The following is an 18,741-nucleotide window of genomic DNA, read 5'->3' as shown; positions in this document are numbered from 1 at the left end:
TGGCTGCCTATAAGTTCATCACGGGGGCACAGAAGGGAATTGGTGAGTATTTATTCACCAAGGCACCCCCGGGGGTTACAAGAAATAATGGCCACAAGCTAGCAGAGAGCAGATTTAGACTAGACATTAGGAAGAACTTCTTCACAGTTCGAGTGGCCAAGGTCTGGAACGGGCTCCCGAGGGAGGTGGTGCTCTCCCCTACCCTGGGGGCCTTCAAGAGGAGGTTAGATAGGCATCTAGCTGGGGTCATCTAGACCCAGCAATCTTTCCTGCCTATGCAGGGGGTCGGACTCGATGATCTATTGAGGTCCCTTCTGACCCTAACATCTATGAATCTATGAATCAGTCCAATCCCTGAGAGCCAAAGCCAAAGGAGATGCTAGGTTATAACACCCGTGGGAGTGGGTTCGTTCATGTGATGTTCTATTCCAATTACTCCTACAGGGTGATTTCATTTACACCTTAGTTTTTACTTTTATTGTTGTTCCCTAATAATAATTATACTGATACCGTGTAACTTGATAACTGATTGCCCTGTGTTCACCCAGTCAAGTAGTGACAACCCCAGGGTAATACACTGGTCATGGTGCATCACCCCTCCCTCCCACCGCCTTGTGCCTAATGCACAGAAGATGCGAGTCTTGCATCCTGTAGTATAGAGCCTGGCTCTTTCAGTTGGGGAGTCGCTTGGTTTTTCCCTGCCTAGCTCTCAACCAGGAACTGAACACAATCTTCTGATCTAAGTCGGGAGCTCATTTGCACTAACCTATTGGTCTTATAAAATAGTCTGAATAACCAATATAGGCCCAGAGCTCACAAGCATTTAAGCATGCGAGGAGCTCTGCTCAGCTGATCTAACGTTACTGTACGGTGAACTTTTGAAGGACTCACATGTATGTGCCCAAGATTGTCTACGACATGATACGATGTACTTCCGGGCTTTGAGAGGGACAGATGGGGGATGTTATGTTGTAAAGGTAGAGAAGGAGATAGGCTCAGAGGAAACCTTGGCTCTAGCCATTCTCAGACTTGGAAAAGTTTGAACCTGAACTCTGCAACTAGACTGTTTGACACTGGGCTGAGTAAAAGCCCCAGAGATGGTCTTGGCTAGCTCTTGCTTCTGCCCATACTTGGCTTGGAAATGAGTCAGCACTAGGGATAGACAAACCCTAAAAAAAAAATCCCCATCTCAAAGTTCAGCAGTGCTTCCTTCCTTCCTACTACTTTCCCCTTTTTGCTGCACATCTTCAGCAACAGGACTGAAATGCCTCAGAAATGACAGATCCCTTGGCATTTTGTATCACAAATCAGAAAATTCTCCAAGTTCCCTGTTCTCTACTTCTCTTTGTTGACTTCCCAAAGTGAATACTGATCCCTTTTGGCAACATGATTTTCATGCAAGTTCTTAGCTACATTTCCACCTGAACAATTCCATTCAGCTGACCCAAATTCCTCTTGCCATTTATGTTCATTAAATAGAACAGGGCATTGGTACTGGTGATTCAAAACACTCACTACTCCAGGAGCATCTAAGCGTCACAGCATGCACAAAAAACCAGAACTGCAGATTTTTCACAACTGGTTTCCGTGCACACTGTCTTCAATTTTTGCTTTCCCCACGTTCAGACCTCTTTCGTTGCCCTTGCACAAATACTCCTGAAAGCCAACATAATCTAGTGGAAAAGGCGCATAGCTAAGGGACAGGAACACCTAGGTTCAAGTTATATACCTCTGCCACTGAGTCTTTCTTATCTTGGGCAGGTCATTTAGGCTTGGGCTTGCTGAGGACGTTGGTGCTTTTGAAAATTCCAGCCTTTGTTTTCCTTTTTCTCTAGTTCCTCCACGTGCAAATCGGGGTGAATAATTTTGCCTGCCTATTACAGGGTGTTCTGGCTCAGATTGGAGGCTGTGTGGAGGCACAGACAGTTTTTGCAGTATTTGGATGTGCAGCACCTGGCACGGCAGGGTCTTGCTCTATTTGGATGTGCAGCACCTGGCACGGCAGGGGCTTGCAGCCTGAGTGGGGCCTCCAAACAGCATCACAGTCCAATAGTAACAGCAGCAACAGCAGTAACACAGGTTGAAATCTCAAAGCTGGACCTACGTCCTACATACTAGTATTCTGCTGTTTGTAGTGTAGAATGAACTGCTCAGGGTGACGCATGTGAATTCGCTCTTGGGGTGGGAGGATTTTTACTGCAGCACAAAATGACACATCTGGACTCTGTAGCCAAGTGAAAAAGTAACAGTAAGTAATTATGAGCTGCTACAATTCCTAGGCAGAAAACAGAAAAGGAGCCATTCAAACATTCCTTTCTATGGCATAACCAGTGGCACCAAGATAACCAGACAGACACCCACAAATAAGACCATATGCACAGGCATCTTGAATCCAGAATGGGAAAATGTGTAACCACACTCTTTAGGGTATTTTTTTAAAAGGCAACTTTTTTACTCCAGTCGTCTGAACTCATCTTTTTAGGAAAAGGGGGCACTTGAGTTGGGGGAAAAAAATGCATCAGGCCAGAGTCAAATATTCTTGCAAGGGATGTGTGCAGAAACAGTGACATCTAGAGGCCAGCTTCCCAACTCACAGGTGTGACAGCCCACTCTCAAAACCTCCTTCCAGCTTCAAGTCAGCAAGGGATCAGGCACAGCTGGCTTTGCAGCAAGCGCCAGAGCCGTAAAACCACACGAGGAGCAAGTTTTGCCCATAAATGAAAACTTTTCCCGAGTCCCCCAGTCAAATCTTCTGCAGTTCAGCTGAGTTATCTGCGGTGCTGATAGAGCATTTGGTATTCCCTCTGGAGTGCTTGTTTGCATTGTCTGGACATGAAATAGGCACATTCGGTATGCAAATTCAAAGCAGCTGGGATCCTATTCCAGGTATGAAGCACACGGTGCACCTTTATTGGCCTCTTATAAGTGTAGCTTTTTGCCACCTTCTGAGATGCTGGCAGGCAGCAATCCACAGCTGTGCCTCATGCCCGGCCCCTTCCTGGCTTGGCCCTTGTATTCACTAGTGCTGACACTTCTGAAGGCTGCTGAGGTTTGGCTAAGCTCAGCTTCCTAGGCCGGAGCCTCAGCTAGCGTCAAGTCACCTGCTGGAGCTCTGTTGACTGCATGGGCACTCACTGAGGAACTGACGCCTTGCCTCTGCAGAAAGAGGCTGGAGATCTTGAAAGGGGCACTTAGAGTCCTTGCCTGAGTTCATTTAGAAAGTAGTTGCAACTCAACTTCAGAGCTTCAAGGACGCTCACGCTGCGATGAGCTTAAGCTTGGGTGTATGTCTCGGTTGGTTCTTTCCTTTCTGTTTCTCCCCCACATGGACAGAAGGAATGAAAGCAGACACATCAGCCTGAGTCACCTCTGTAAAGTAAAGGAAGCAAAGCAACCCCCGTTCCAGGACTTTCCCACTTAAGAAAGGACGAAAGAAGGAAGCAGCATTGCCTAGTCCAAAGCGTGACCTAGAAGTGAAGTCAGTTTAACCCTGACAAGGGAGGGCTATCCATGCAAGGGGCATGCATGGGAGGCTGTGTCCCTCCCCTGTGAGACCCCTTGATGCTGCCAAAATGCCATAAATGAGCTTTGGCATAATAAAGAATGAGGCCCTGAACACTCAGGAACACCCAAGAGAAGCTAATCGTGCAGGTGTCTATACCTTCTTATAGATCTCGTCTAGTCCATTACAGCAAAACCTTTGGCTATGTTCATTCCTATTTTTCTTTATATATCGGTTATCTTCGTTCCGAAGATTTCTCCTTGCATCTTCATTGCAGCTCATACGCTTCCAGTGTACTGTACACCTGCGTCCTTCCATTATTTCACGTGTCATAGGTTTTACTCTTCAAGTGTAAGTTTGCTGATGCCCAAGTGCACAAATGGGTGAGCTTCAGATACGCTTCCTGAAAGCATTTGTGCAAAAAGCCCAGACATTTGTATGTTCACGGAAACTTTTTTGGAACCAGCCATTGACTTAGAGCCCAATTCCAGAAGCTGCCTCACTTCCCTGTGACTTCAGTGTAAGCTGGAAGTGTCAGTGTTCAGTGTCAGTGTTCAGTGGAAATGCTCAGTACCTCACAGGGTTAGGTCCAAAGGCTGCTAAAAGTATGTTGTTAGTTGCCTAGATCTTCAGTATATGTAAGGAAGTGCAACTCCATGAACTTCAAGGAAGTCACTCGGTCACATTTTCACATGACACGCAGGTTTGATGGGGATGAGTAGGAATTTTGCCCCTGACTTTGACAGACCCAGGATTTCACCCAATGACTCTGTTAACTTCAAGAAAGATTAACACATCAACAATAACGAAGGATCAAATGTCATATCTGCATGACGTTGCATACCGTGAATGATTGCAGCTTCTCTTGTTCTTCAGGGTTTCACCTCTGACTCCTGATATCATTGGAAAGTAACCCCCCCAGTGTATTACGATTTACATGATTTTCTGAGTCACAAGTAGCTCTGTCTTTGTGAGAAGAGATTAGACTAGAAGGCCAATTAGTTTATTCCATCGGTAAATGCTCTGTTCCATCTTAGTCTTAGTCACCTTGCGTATCTCAGTGGCATGGGTTTTATTTTGTCACCAGTCATCAAGGTTCTCATGTGAACGCAACGATGGGCTCAAGAGTTATCTTGGCGTGATATTTAAAGTATTTCCATGTATGTCACACTGCCTTAATCCACTGTTCACAGGTTTTGGTTTGATGAAGACTAATTATGTGAGTGCTGCTTCAATAAGCAGATCAGTGAAAACCGGGGAAATCTAAATTGGCTTCTAATTACGCAGAAGTCTATGTTAAGGTCCTGCTCAGCCCACAGTCCAGTGATACAATATACTAATCCTGATGTCACACTGACCTTTAATGATGACATTCTGTGCCTAACAGGTCTGTTAATTATTTTATCCTACATGAGTAAAATGTTAACACATCATAAGTTATTGCTTACACCATTCTGACTGGATTTATAAAATAATGAGCGCTAATAATATAATCATTGTCGTAATCTATGGTGGTATTTACACAAGGCTGACAGATCATAGTGGCCACATGAGGTCAGTTTCTGCTCTCAGTTACATCCTGAAAAGCTAGAATAGTATTGTGGGTTTCAGTGGTTTTACACGGGTGTTAAATGACAGCATAAATTGGCCTGCGTAACGCTATGTGGCTCACGATCACTAGAGAGATGTATATTAGTTACCTTGTTTTAAGTACTTAAAGCATGCAGAAGGTGAAGCAGGGTGGCACCTTAAATGCTTACGGCCTCTCTCTATTCAAGTATGCAGTAAGGGACCAATGCTGCCCTTGCTGCCTTGGTTTTGGAAGTTTCCCTGGAATTGGATGCAATCAAGGTTTGGGGGCAACAAAAAGCCTTCCCAAACTGAGCAAGGCACTCTGAGCACAATTGAGTGCTAGGAGTGTAGTTGTCACGGTGTGCTCCTCCAGGCAGTCCTCTTCCAGCTGCCCAAAAAGCCCAGGCCAGTGACAAACTGGCTGGAACAACTGCTGCTCCACTGCTGTTCTGTGGCCATAGGTGAAAGGATACCTCCCTCTCAAGTCTCCTATGTACCCCGCTGAATTACTGAGGTTGACTGCAGGGGACTGGTGCTGCCCCTAATTACTTCTCTAATGATGTGGACCCTTCAAATTATAGCCTAGATATAAGAGACAGGTAAATCAGTAATATTCGCCTTCACTCCTGTAGGAGCTGGCCTATGTTTACCAGGTTATTTTTCATTAATGGCAAGAAATTCTGAGACAAGAAGGGGTTGCCATGTTGAGCGGGTTACCCGAGAAGGAGAGGTGGAACAAAGGAAAATGACACAGGATCAGGTTGTGTCTTCTCTTGTCCTGGCTGCTGATGCTAGAAAGACCTTGAGTCCTTGCTGCCGCAGTTCATGTTAAGCCCTAACAAAAAGGATGTAAAGAGACCTGTAACTGGGACATTTTCTGAGCTGGTGAGTCTCCATGCTGGCTTACAGATCCTTTTCGTAGCAACTTTCTGGAAAGTTGAGACATTTCTGGAAATGAATGTAATGTTTCATAGAAGATTTGGAGCCTAGGGCATCCCATTTGATCACTAGCCATCTACTGACAGTCCCTTAGTGACTCTTTCCTATTTAATAGCCATGATAAGCATTGACGACCTGAGAATAGGACCTAGGGCAGACACCCAGCACCAGTACTTCATAATCAACTTCTCTCTGAAAGAGTAACACAGGTGCCAGTAGAAGAACTAGTAGATCAATGCTAGTGACTTTGGGGAAACACTTCCAAGTGGAGACAACTCCTATCTGGTTCACCTTATTGTGCCTGAAAGGTTAGTAGCAGGGGTTCCCGAGTTCAGTATATATGATCCCCAGCTCAACAGGAGGTAATGCATTCTGTCCATTCAACACTAATGCTGCCTCATTTATTTTAACTGGTCTTACCCCTCCCATTCACACAAGAGACCTATCATTTTATTCTGCCTTTGAATTGCCAAATCCTACCTTCAGATATGTTTGAGATGCCCTACTGAAATCAGTGTGGCTGTATTTATAGAACTGAGGCCCCAGATGAATTCTTGTGAAACAAAAGTCCCAGAAGATGACACTATACCCAGCCAACAACATCTACCTCTCTGCTTTTTTCTTCTACCATGCTTTGCCCTCAGTGAATCATATGTACATTTTACACTATCAAAATATTGAGCCACATTTGAGTGATTGTCATCAACACACATCCTCTGATTTCAGTGCAACAAAATCAGGTGTAAGTGGATTTGATTCAAGCCTTTATTATGAAATGAGAGGTGAAAAAGCTCAGAAGGCAATTAACATAAAAGATTAATGCTGCATACATATTGAGCTTAAGTATAGTACTCTTATTATTAAAACTGCAGAGATGCTATAATTATGGTTTCCTCCAAAGACCTAAAGAGTGGCAGCTTCGCCTTCCTTTCCCTTAAAGACTCTCTGTGCTTCAATGTAATCTAAAACAGTACCCAAAATAAGTATGTTCTAAGGCTAGCTGGTGGTTTATTCCAGCCCATTCTTTAAATCTTGGGGGGGAACCATAGTGTCTTTTACTCATGCATTAGTTTTTCTATTGTTTGAAGATTCATAGTGATTTAGTTAATATAATGAAACAAAGATATTTTTAAAATGTATCATTGAAAAGGAAAGCTTTGCCGCATCCCTAGGATTGTACAATATTCCAGAGATGCTCAGCTCTACAGTTAGTATTTAGCAGATATTGAATGAGGCACTTTTTGTTAGCAGAATCACACATCTTTTTCTCTCAAATGCATGTGGCGATCTCTGGAAAAAGAGGAGAGAGAGATTGTTAAAACATAGAAAGACAGGTCGATAATACGAAACGCTAACATTGTACTTCACACATTAGCCTTCACAACACTCCAGCGAACAATTCTCAGCTGTGCGATGACTGGCATGTCTTTTACAAACTCCCAACTTCTGTCCCAGTATCTAAACTTGAGTTGGGTTTTTTTCCGCATTTTGCTTTGTGTTGTTGGTGATGTTGGTGTTGGTTTGTTTTTAAGAGCTGGACATGAAGCTGGTTTCACTTGGTGTCATTCTATCAAGTCTGGCTTAAAAGGCCAGATTTTCAATGGTGTTTAGGAATCTAATGGAGACAGACACCTGCTGGGATTTTCAAAAGCTAGTTAGGTTCCTCACTCCCACTGCCATCATTGAGAAGTGCCTATACTGCTTAGGCAGACAAGGTTCTTTGGGTGAATCTGATATCTTTTATTAGACCAACTTAAATAGTTCGAAAACAATTATTAAGCAAGCTTTCGGGTTCAAAAACCCTTCGTCAGGCTAAGGAAGTTTCAGCAGTTGGTGTGTGCTCTTCCTGGATGGAATGAAAACTAAAGAAGCCAGGGGCTAGGCTGGTATGCACACAAGACAGGTAGTCAGTGAAAATGTAGATTGAGAAGTCAATGGGTGAGAGACAGGCTGCGGAGGGGGGGAAGAGAGACTACACTGCTTAGGCTTTTTTGAAAATCCCACTGAGTACCTAACTGTATCTTTAGGCATCCAGATACCTTTATGGTTATGAAGTTAACCATGAGATTGGTTCCCACTTTGTTTACAACATTATATCTTCCTGAGTCTGCTGACAGCCTGAATCAATAGCTCTGAAAGGCCTGAAGTGCTTCATTTCATCTCAATGAGGCATTCTGTCAGGTGTCTAATGGTGATGTTAAATATGTCATTGCTGCTAATACTTCCATGTTGTTCTAAACGACATAAAAAAAAACAAGGAGGTTCATATTACAACATTTTGCACAATATGTGGCAAGTTGTTTCTCTTTGGTATCACGAGCAGGTGAGTTTCTGAAGAGTTTCAAAGACACTAGTGCTTATATTTTCCAAATTCTCCTCCTCCTGTCTGTAGGGACATAATGGTTTCAGTGTTCAACAATCAGCAGATGTTGCTGCATGCAGGACACACCAAGAATCAGAAGGACAACATATAATAAGAAGTTGAACAACATAGTATGACACATCATTGTGGAGTTTCGTGTTGGTAGAGAATGGTTTCTGGGGAGTGCCTGATTTCTGGGGCGAGCTTTGAAGAGCCTCTCTAATGGTATTTTCCCGTTCAACCCTTGTACATGCAGCAGACTGAGATAGTGGGCCAAATTAGTTTCACTGATCTGAGAAGTCATACACTGAACACATGACTTATGCAAACAGTATGGAGATGCCCATGGTTAACAGCTATTCAGTATATCAGTTCTATCATGATTACCTTAACAAAAATCAGCTGCTACCATCTGCTACCAAAATATGGTCGCTGAGATAATGTAGAATGAGCCCAGCTTTTTTCAAGACCTTGATGAAGTATCTATGATCCCATTGTTTAATCATTGTGGTTACAGACAACTCTAAGTTCAATATTGCTGCCTTTTCACAGACAACTATAAGCCAAGGTGCAGTGTGCTGTGCAAATAAAGGCCAGCTGTAAACAGAGGGGCAGGGCAACCAATCCAGGGGGAAGAGTTGAAGCAACAGTAATCATTTTGCTCCTGTGTCGCCAAGTACTTTAATAGCCTGAAGAGAGTTGGGCAGGATCCCCACACTGCTGCCTACCTTTGTTCCTTTTCTATTCTGCACACTTGCAAGTGGGGGAGAAGGTCCATGGTATGTGATGAGTGAGTAACCTCATGTAAACCCACACGCAGCCTTCACTGACACACACGCCTGTCCAGCCCAGCACAGCCTGCTGCCCACTGCACTAGTCTTGATATGATTAGGGCCTGAGTGTGAACCAAAGCATGCCCAATTCTGGAGTGTAAATTAGTGAATGCTTATGGTAGCCTGACCATAGCTCACTGGTTTTCTTTTTAAATTGAACCCTGGATATGATGTGAAATATTATCCACCAGTGTGACATGGACCTCAGTTACACTTTAATTTGCAAAAAATGATGGTGCATGTACAAAGTGCAACACATACCATTGACGAGGAAAAATCAGAGCCTTCAGACTGGATAAACTAAGTCCCGGTTGCAATGTGGGAAGCAGTGTGGATTTAACCAGTGTTCAAGGAATTGTTCTTCCGATCTCTGCTCCAAGCGCTGCAGGTAAAGCATGTGCTCCTGTTTGAAGAGAAGAGAACTGCATTTGAATAGGTGGTCACTGAATCCTGGCATCAGCCCTTTGAATGCAGGGACATTTCACTGCTTACAAAAAGGCTGAATTTAGCCCAGAGCGGGAAACGATGACACCTTGAAAGGGATCTGTAAATCTGTAAAAACTTCATCCTGTTAGCAGCCAGGCTGTTCATCATGGGCCAGGTTTTTATAGGCAGATTAGCATTAATTTTCAGAATTAAAGACATCTGCATGAACATGAGTTGATTTGAATACACACACTCAAGTCTTTGCTGGCCCAGTGGAGGGACCTGGGGTTCTGTAATTACATTCATCTCAGTCTCCTTTGAACATTGAGCTCTACAGATTAAAAGCTGTGGGACCTATGGCTGTGGGCCACATGGCAGTGCTGTGGGGAATGCCAGTAAGTAGTACTCATTTACAGATCTTTACAAGGGGATTATAAAATGATATGGCTTTCCCAGGTAAGCAGCTAAAACTTAGAATCCATGCATGTGACCTCCTTAAAACAGCTTCTGCTTCAAAACTGTAACATCCCAGTCAGGGATGGTAAACCTTCTGGTCAGTATGAACAATTCTCCCTCCCAGTTTTTAAAGCATTTGTAAACATTACCATCAGACCAACATATAATGTTGGGGGGGGGTCTGATTGTACCTCTTTTACCAGCTTCTATTAAAATCTCATCTAGTTGTGAGTCACTTGGCTAACAAGGCTTCTTTGGGCGGGTCCTTTTTGCGGTCTGATGTCTCAGAGCTCGAAAGAACTGCCATAATTCCCAGCTTTCCAGTGCTAACAACAGTAGTTGCTATTCCTAATAGTCTATGAGAATATCTATGAGAATCTCATGCTCTGAGGTGTCCCTGGGATGTTGTCATCATCAGTAACAGAGCAATCTATTGTGTGTTGTGTTTTCACAAAGTTATCTGATTCCTCTCCTCCTCCTCCAGTTTAATGCATATAAACTCTACTCACTCTGAGATCCCAGCTTGTTTTCTAAATTACTTTACAGCATAGGTAGATACCAGCATACTGTAACAATGACATACTTATGTTGTTATTGGGAAAAAAACACCATGTCATCAATAGGTTAGATTGTCTGCCCTGTGCGGTTGGCAAGACTCCTCCAAATGTTTGACTCAGAATTTGATGTTCCCTTTAAATCCATTCTGATATGGGTTTATTACTTGGGATGGGATTAGATATATTACATATTTATTACATATTAGATGGGATTAGTCCTCTGCTTGAACTGAACATATACCTTAGATCCAGGGCACTGGATGCAAGATAAAGAATAGGCTGGAATTTTTAAAGCTATTTGCAGTGACCCCAAAGCACTTAGACGATATGAAAAACACAGCCATTCAGGGTATAAATGGAAAAGACAGGGTTGTGGATGTAAAAACTGAATGAGGTGTAATAGACTCTGAAGTCAATGGAAGTTTTGTTACTTACTTCAGTGGGTGCATGCCTAAATAAGAAAAGGCTCAGGAGAAATGGCTTGCATTTCTCAGTTATTGATTACTATTTTTTTTTTGTCTATATGGGGAAATTTTTAAGAGAAATCTGTCAGATAAATTGAATGTTAAGATGTCATTTCAATGGCACATTCAACGCCTGGCTGGAAGAAATGCAGTTTTACTTGAAAAGGCCAATGAGCCTTCCCTGTAGCATCCCAAGTAAAATGCAGTGCCAAAATCAACTCCCTCAGAATGCAGCCTGCTTTGGGATGCAGAGGATAAGCAGCACTTAATAAGGTACAAGGTCTTTATCGAAAAGTCTACCTTAAAAGGTAAAATATTTCCTATACAATTTGTATCAGGTCTGATCATCCCTCAGCATTTAAAAGGCATGTTGTGATCATGAATACATACTCTCTGGAGAGGGGTACAAGATTACGTGCTCTTTAAAGTTTAGCATTAACTAAAATGACTATACACTGCTAAGTGAGGATACCTAGAGTCAAACAATCTTAACTCTGGCTTTAAAAATCACATAGTACAAGACAGTAATGCATCGAGCCACGTACATTTTATAGCCAGTGGAAAAAAAAAATATTCTGCAAGGTTGCTTCTGATCACACTAAGTGATTTATGTGACAGTTCCTTGACTGGCCAATATTTAGCTGACTCGTTTTGAAAAGAGACGTTCTCTGTGTGAATGGATGCTGTCAGTATTCGTGCCATTTTTCAAACAGTCCCCACCGCTGCTTCCAGCCAGGAGTCCTGACAACAGTCAGAGCCCTAGTGTGAGCCCTTGACACCACCAGCGTGCTCCAGGTCACGTCCTGTACTTACTCAGGCCCCTGAAGGAGCATTATTGATTTGGGCTGACATCACACACTTGGAGCTGCATCCTCAGTTGCTGTTCTTGCTTTTCAGCACTGCTCACACTGCAAGGCTACCCTCAAAAGGTGCTGGGCATTACCCTGGAGTAAAGAAATTTCCACCGATTGTGTAGCGTTGGAGGTCCTTTTAGGTCTCTGTTTTACTCCTCTCCTTTTACTTCTCTCACTCCCTTAGGGACCCCATAAAGAGGACTTAATGTCCCTCCCTGCAAACTTTCCAGTGCTGTGCTTTCCTTGACCAGGAAGGGCCGCAGGACGAGAATAGGAAGCACAAAGGGTTCAGACTCTTGCTTCTTAAGGCTTCCTTTGAACATTGACAGGTCCTCAAGCTCAGATGCCTGAGTGACACTATATGACAAGCACTCAAAGAAGAGCATGTGGTTGTGATGAGACTGTGCGACTGGCAAGCTGGATTCGTGTCACAATCTTGAATATATCAAGAGCGTAGCTGGCATTTTTATAAATTTAACTCATTTGCTGCCTATAAATTAATAAGCTTTTAGACATAATCATAATTTTGAGGTGGAGCAGTGCTATGAAGAACTGTAATTTAAAATAATTCCCTGGTTGAGAGTGCTCTGACCCCATGCTTGTAGCACTTGCTTGAAGAATATTAACAGAGGGAGCTTTAACAGGTGTAATCATCCCAGCATAAATTTCACCCTAGTACATAGGACCCATAAAAGGTTCATTTCCCACATAAGCCTTGAATTGGGGCTGTGGAAAGGACCATGAGAGACCTGCAAGAGACTGTCTTATCCCATTAGAGCAGAGGGGAAAATGCTTCACATGGGAAGGAGTGTAGAGCTGATCCAAAAGCATTTCCTTTTTCCACAGCAAATCTTGATTTTTTTTTTTCAATCTAAAACCCCCAATTTTTCAAGCTTTGGGAGTATTTTTTGACAGAGTTAAATGTTCTGCTTGTCAGAAAGCAAACTCTTTGTACCTGCTTAGTCCAAACCCGTTTTTTCATGCAAAACCAGTTGCAATAGAAAATTTGCAGGCAGTTTGTGACTGTGTAGAAGGCAACACTGGACATAGGACAGGGACAGACCAGCAATGGCAAGTGTTCACACCCCAGGCAAATGAAGACAAGAGGCAGGAGACATTATTCTAGCTCGATACTAGGCCCTCACATGCAGAATGAGTGAATTGTATCTTCTAGTAACACAAGTTGCATGTAACCTGCTGTCATGTAGAAATTGAACCAATCTATCTGCTTTTGTCTAAACTATTATGGTTTTATAGCCAGGCTAATACTCGGCCATTGGTGTTGGTGGCATTGTATTATTAGAATGACCCTGTGTACCTTCTACTTTCCAGCAAATTCATGAGTCTCACTTGCTTGTAGTTTGAAACCCAACCTAATCCTGGACGTTGTAGTCAGCTGTAGAGCTCCTGGCCAATGTTTGTAGTGCCATCATGTCATACGAGGTACTTCATAAGTATGTTGGGCACCATGATATTGAAAAATCATCATGTCAGCGTTCATCTGCTCATGTCATCCTAGTGAATGAAGAGGAAAGTATGGAAGTGGGAGTAACTCAGCCATAACTGATAAGGAGTCAGGCTCTTTTAAAGTAGAAAGAAACTGCCTCCTTGACTGAGGAGGATTTCTCTCCTACATGGCTGGAGTTTGTGTTGCATGATCCCATTCAAAGTGCTCCTTCAGTCAAGCCTGGCCCTAGTCTGGTGAAATGGGAAACTTCTTATGCGGAGAGTTATCATATGGTCTTTTTGCAGGGTTGGTGCACCTCTCTTCTTGAAGTTAGTTGTTTCTTTATTGGTCCTGATTCTCCTGAGGCAGAGGGATGCTACCTCTGCCAGGGTCATCTCATCCCTTCGCCAGTCTCTCCATACACAAAGTGTGGCCCAGGCTTGGGATTAAATGTAAGGAGCTGAGATACACCCAAGGTGCAAGGGTGTTGAACCTGTCCTCTTGAGGTAGCCGATTCTCTCATCTTGATCTATGTAGAGGTCAGTAATTATAAGATCTCTTCCTCCCTGGGTTGTCCACCAGTATTGTTAACCTGTAGTGTTAAGCAGGGGATCAGCTGCCCTACTGGAGTAGGCTGATGCCAACCAATTTAGTAGTCAAGATTTTCTGCAGGGTGTCAATTCTGAACCCTCTTGTTGATAACCCTTGGGCAACCATACCCTGCCTCCCTCACTTGCCATTGCACGTGAATGCTGTGGAGCCTCATAAACAAGAGTGCTGCCAACCTGAATCCCTCTTCATATTTGAATAGATTACAGGTGAGTCCTTCAGGAGGAGCTATGCCAACTCTCTGACTACTCTGAGAAGTCTCAGAACCACTGGCAGAGGGTTCAGAGGGATGGCTGCTTAATATGCTTTAAGAGGCTGGCCCTGTATAAGCAGTGCCTTCCTCAGAGCAGTGCCTTTCACTGTCCATGGTGAGGCCAGAGAAGTGTGTGGAAGAGGTCAGTCATCTGTGGCTGGACCTGGGAGGCCATAATGAATGTGAAGTGCCTGTCCCAAAGGTCTGACCTAGGGCAGGTTTGACTTGGACCATTTTTGTAGAAGGTTCAACAGTGACTCAACTATTTCTCAAGTGAGTTACCAGAGCTGGATTCAGAAGGGCCAGGTGTATCTGGGATTAGATGACAGGAAAGTAGTTCTTTTTCAGTCTTGGAGGCTAGGACACTCTTGAATTTTTGGACACTTTTGAACGTCTGCTGAGAAGAGTTCCAGTGAAAAAGGTGTCACAAGAAACCATTCTTTTCCACTTCTCTCTATTGGTAAATTTTAAATTGAATTTCCCTTTGTGCCTGTATCTCTTTCTACCCTTTTCCCGTCTAAATGTATTAAAACGTCTTACTCCTTTTCAACCCCTCTTTCTCTTTCTCAGGGTGATTACAATAATTCTGTGCTTGCTTAGACTAATGGCTGAATCAGCCGCCGGGGACAAACAGACCCCAAATAACCTGAAAATGGGTCTCTGGCGGGGTTAGAAAAATCAGCCTTCCATGATTGCCGGATGGGTAATTCCTCACTACTATACCGAAACATAAGAAAGACAGAACTACCAGTATTTTCTAGCCACCTGCCCTGTATGCGTGAGGTTCAATCCTGCAAGGCACGTGACATTCCCGTGAGGTGCTGAACACCTCAAGGTTCCATTTATGTCAGAAGTACTCAGAGGGTTGCTGATCTACGCTCTTTACACTCATTAGAAATGCTTCCTCTATTGTCTACTTTCTGGCTTCTGTGGCTTTTAGCCTCTTCAGAACCATGTAATTTTAACACAGTTTATTGACTTTGGAGGGAAATATGCAGTGATTTTTTTTAAATGCTCTAAGTAACTTTTAAGAAGTCTGGCATTATACTGCACTCTGTCAGAAGCAAATAAAACAAACAGCTCTTTTCTTTTTTCCCTTTTGTTATAATGCTGTTAATTGGCAAATAATAGCAAATACTACATGCAAAAACAATGTAGTTTGACTCTAACCATCAAACACATGCATGGTCTCATAATGTATGAGCCTATCCCTAGCATTTGTAGAAAAAGTTAATACATGCAACGGATCTGAAAAGCAAGTTCAGAGCTACCTAAATCTCCACGCAGACCACTGACACCTGCACCCCCTGGCCAACTTTGAGTGCAAAATGTAAAGCAAGCAATTTTCCTTTTCCTGATGTTGTGTTTCATTTTTCAGAACAAATGTAAGGAACACCACATTCACATAGACAGAAATCCATCTTTGGATCAGTAATTGAATCTACGTATTAGAATAATGATTCCATAGATGATAAATGATTTGTACATTTTGCAAGTACATATAGTGCAGAGATGCATTCAGTATTTTAGAATGCTTCCCTAAAAGTAGTTTAAAGAATGCAGATGGCTTTACATATATTTCACTGCTTTAAAGACTTTAAAAACACTGGCTCAGCTGTTAAAAAGAATGGAGTTTGCAGTTGACTACACTAATCATTTAGAATTCCATCCCACATTAAGCACCGAATACAGTGAACTATGTTTAGTTTATTTCAATGAAAATTAAAAGTAGTAAATCACCCTCATTGGCTCATCAGGAAAACCAGCTTTTCTTGGTCTGTCTTCACGACGGGTCCTCAAAATCTGTTTGGCTTCTTTTTCAGTGAAAATCTGTGAAGCATCTAAAGTGAGAGGGTAGGAGCAGCGATTAAGGGTGAAGTTAACAAGTTAATATTTTATCTTTCAGGTCCGTAAGTGAAATGTTTTCAACCCTGATTTTTCTGGGCACACAAAGTGCTCTTTCATCCCAGCACCTTCCCAAGGGATATTACATTCCAGAAGACAGGAATGGAATTTTAAATGCTTTTATAATATATTTGTGCTTCTTATAAGCTAGTTCTGCTAATGAAAAGCAAAACCTACACAGAATACTATTTATTAATGTTCCTGTTCCAAATTATAAAAAAATATAACAGCATCTTCTTCTTAAGTGTATTTAATAATCCTTCCAGGTTTTTTTGTTACATGCTGCACTACCTTCAAGGCTGTTATTCAGACAAAGTGACTGATCAAACTTTCATTGGACTAAGTATTAAGCTAAAGAAACTGCATTAAATATTTAGCTAACAGATCCCTGATAAACCAATGACATCAAAATGCCTTTTTAGGTTTTTTATGAATAAATGTAGTAATGCAGAGAGTAAAGTATGTTCTATAGTAGTATAATTGTAACTATCAGTTTTATTAATTTTATTGATTTTATTGAAAGGCTGCAGTGTATCATGATATTTTAATGTTATTATACTATGAATGATTAACTGAAATATGAACATATTTATATATAAGGTTAAAACACTAATGTTATAATACAACCCTGCACATTTACAGTCACAAGTAGATTTGTTTTATAAAATCTCTTACCTGCAGAAGTGGTAAGGAAGACCAAAACAAAGATAAACACAAGTAACTTCTTCATTTTGATTCTGCTTTCTCTCAGTCAGTCCCAAAATGAATAACATTGACTGAGGCATTAGCTACTTGAAGCGTGCTACGTCAGTCACAGATGTTTGTTTATGCTCGAATTAATTTGATTTATGGTATGATTTTTGAAGACATCTGATCCGAAGTTGTAAATATGGCTATTATCCACTGAAACGTTCTCAGTGTAACTCTGCTCTTGAAGAAAAGAAAAGGGAAAATCCTACTCTTGCTCAGGTTTCAGAGTGACCGAAATAGTTTAACTTTGTGAAAATAAGATGAATTAGAGTCAGCATGGGGAGCCATGGTTTTAATGGTGTAAGAGAAATAATATTTTTATTTGTTTTAAAAAGGCACATGTCAGTCCCTGAGCCTTAATTTGGTAAGCAGCTGTTAATGGGACCCTTTCATAGATTTTTAGGGTCGGAAGGGACCTCAGTGGATCATCAAGTCCAACTCCCTGCCCTGGGCAGGAAAGAGCGCTGGGTTCAAATGACCCCAGCCAGGTGCTTGTCCAGTCTCCTCTCAAAGACCCCCAAGGTAGGGGAGAGCACCACCTCCCTTGGAAGCCCGTTCCAGACTCTAGTAACCCTCATCGTAAAGAAGTTCTTCCATATGTCTAGTCTAAATCTGCTCCTTGTCAGTTTGTGGCCATTGCTTCTAGTTATTCCAAGGGGTGCCTTGGTAAACAGAGTATCTCCTGTACCTTGCTGCCCCCTCCGCCCCCTTGATGAATTTGTAGACAGCCACCAGATCCCCTCTCAGCCTCTCTTGTGGATGCTGAAGAGATCCAGGTCCCTCAGTCTCTCCTTGTAGGGCCGTTCCTGCAGGCCCCTAACCATACAAGTGGCCCTCCTCCAGACCCTCTTGAGGTTATCCGCATCCCTCTTGAAGTGTGGTGCCCAAAACTGGACGCAGTACTCCAGCTTTGTCAAAAACTGTTGTGGATATGACCTTATTCAAGCACAGAATTACATCTTAATGCCTTGGGCTAACTTTTGCAAAGTTGACTATCAGAGCTGAAAAATAAGATAGAGAAATGTTATCAAATGAATATAATAATGAAAATCAATACACATTTAAGGGTTTTTGGTTGTAGCTGTGTTGGTCTAAGGACAGAGGCAGGCAAGTTTCTTTGGGGAGATGTGGTATCTTTGATTAGACCAACTGAGTAGTTGGAAAAAAAGTTCTTTGCAAGCTTTCGGGCACTGGCACCCTTCTTCTGGCACAGGAAGTCTCTGCTGTTCCGAGATCTCCAAGGAATGAAAGAAGCTAAAAGTGTGACAGGATGTCAGTGAAAATGTAAATAGGTGGCAATTAGGAAAACAAAGGGTAGAGAAGGGAGCAGGAAAGGAGGGGGAAATAATGGCAAAAGAAAAGTAAGGGAAACTCTACTGTAGTTGAGTTCTAGGTAGAAAAGAGGTAGTCTGTGAAAAAGTAAATAGCTGGATATAAACCCGAAAGCTTGCTTAATAACTATTCTCCAACCATTTGGGTTGGTCTAATAAAAGATATCAAATTCACCCAAGGAACCTTGTCTGCCTAGCTGGATATTAAGAAGACAAATGGTAGAAAAGGAAGGGAGGAGAGGAAGGGAGGGTGGGGGGAAAGAAAAGTGTAAATGGTAAAATCTAATAATGTAGTAATAAAGTGTAATGGTTTTCCAGCTGGTCTAATAAAAGGTATCATTTTGGAACCAAGAGTTCTAGTTTTTCGTATGTCTTTAATGGTAAGGTCAGGCAGGTACCTGGTGAATCAGACGTCAGGCTGTGTAACGTGTCGTAAATCCAATGTCCATATCCAATACATATTTAATTCTTCTATTGTAGG

The 18,741-nt window shown here is 42.4% G+C and overlaps 1 protein-coding gene across 2 annotated transcripts; it reads right to left on the bottom strand.

Moving 5' to 3' along the window:
- Nucleotides 1-6,766: 6,766 nt before the first annotated feature.
- On the bottom strand, nt 6,767-17,025 carry CUNH17orf67 (chromosome unknown C17orf67 homolog). Of its 2 annotated transcripts, none has more exons than XM_006017382.3 (4): nt 16,855-17,022; nt 16,015-16,115; nt 9,470-9,611; nt 6,767-7,303 (listed from the first exon to the last, which is right to left on the bottom strand). In XM_006017382.3, exons 1-3 carry the CDS (start codon nt 16,907-16,909, stop codon nt 9,495-9,497), a joined length of 273 nt encoding a protein of 90 aa, XP_006017444.1. In that variant the 5' UTR covers nt 16,910-17,022; the 3' UTR covers nt 6,767-7,303; nt 9,470-9,494. The 2 variants fall into 2 exon arrangements, with proteins under 2 accessions (XP_006017444.1, XP_025052108.1); XM_025196323.1 differs by lacking the exon at nt 6,767-7,303 and adding an exon at nt 8,229-8,247 and having other exon boundaries at nt 16,855-17,025.
- Nucleotides 17,026-18,741: the final 1,716 nt, after the last annotated feature.

The sequence above is a fragment of the Alligator sinensis genome, unplaced genomic scaffold (assembly GCF_000455745.1).
Source record: "Alligator sinensis unplaced genomic scaffold, ASM45574v1 scaffold282_2, whole genome shotgun sequence".
NCBI classification, from domain to species: domain Eukaryota; kingdom Metazoa; phylum Chordata; order Crocodylia; family Alligatoridae; genus Alligator; species Alligator sinensis.
The sequence above is the reverse complement of the archived record's forward strand: the minus strand, read 5'-3'. Positions and strand labels throughout refer to the sequence as shown.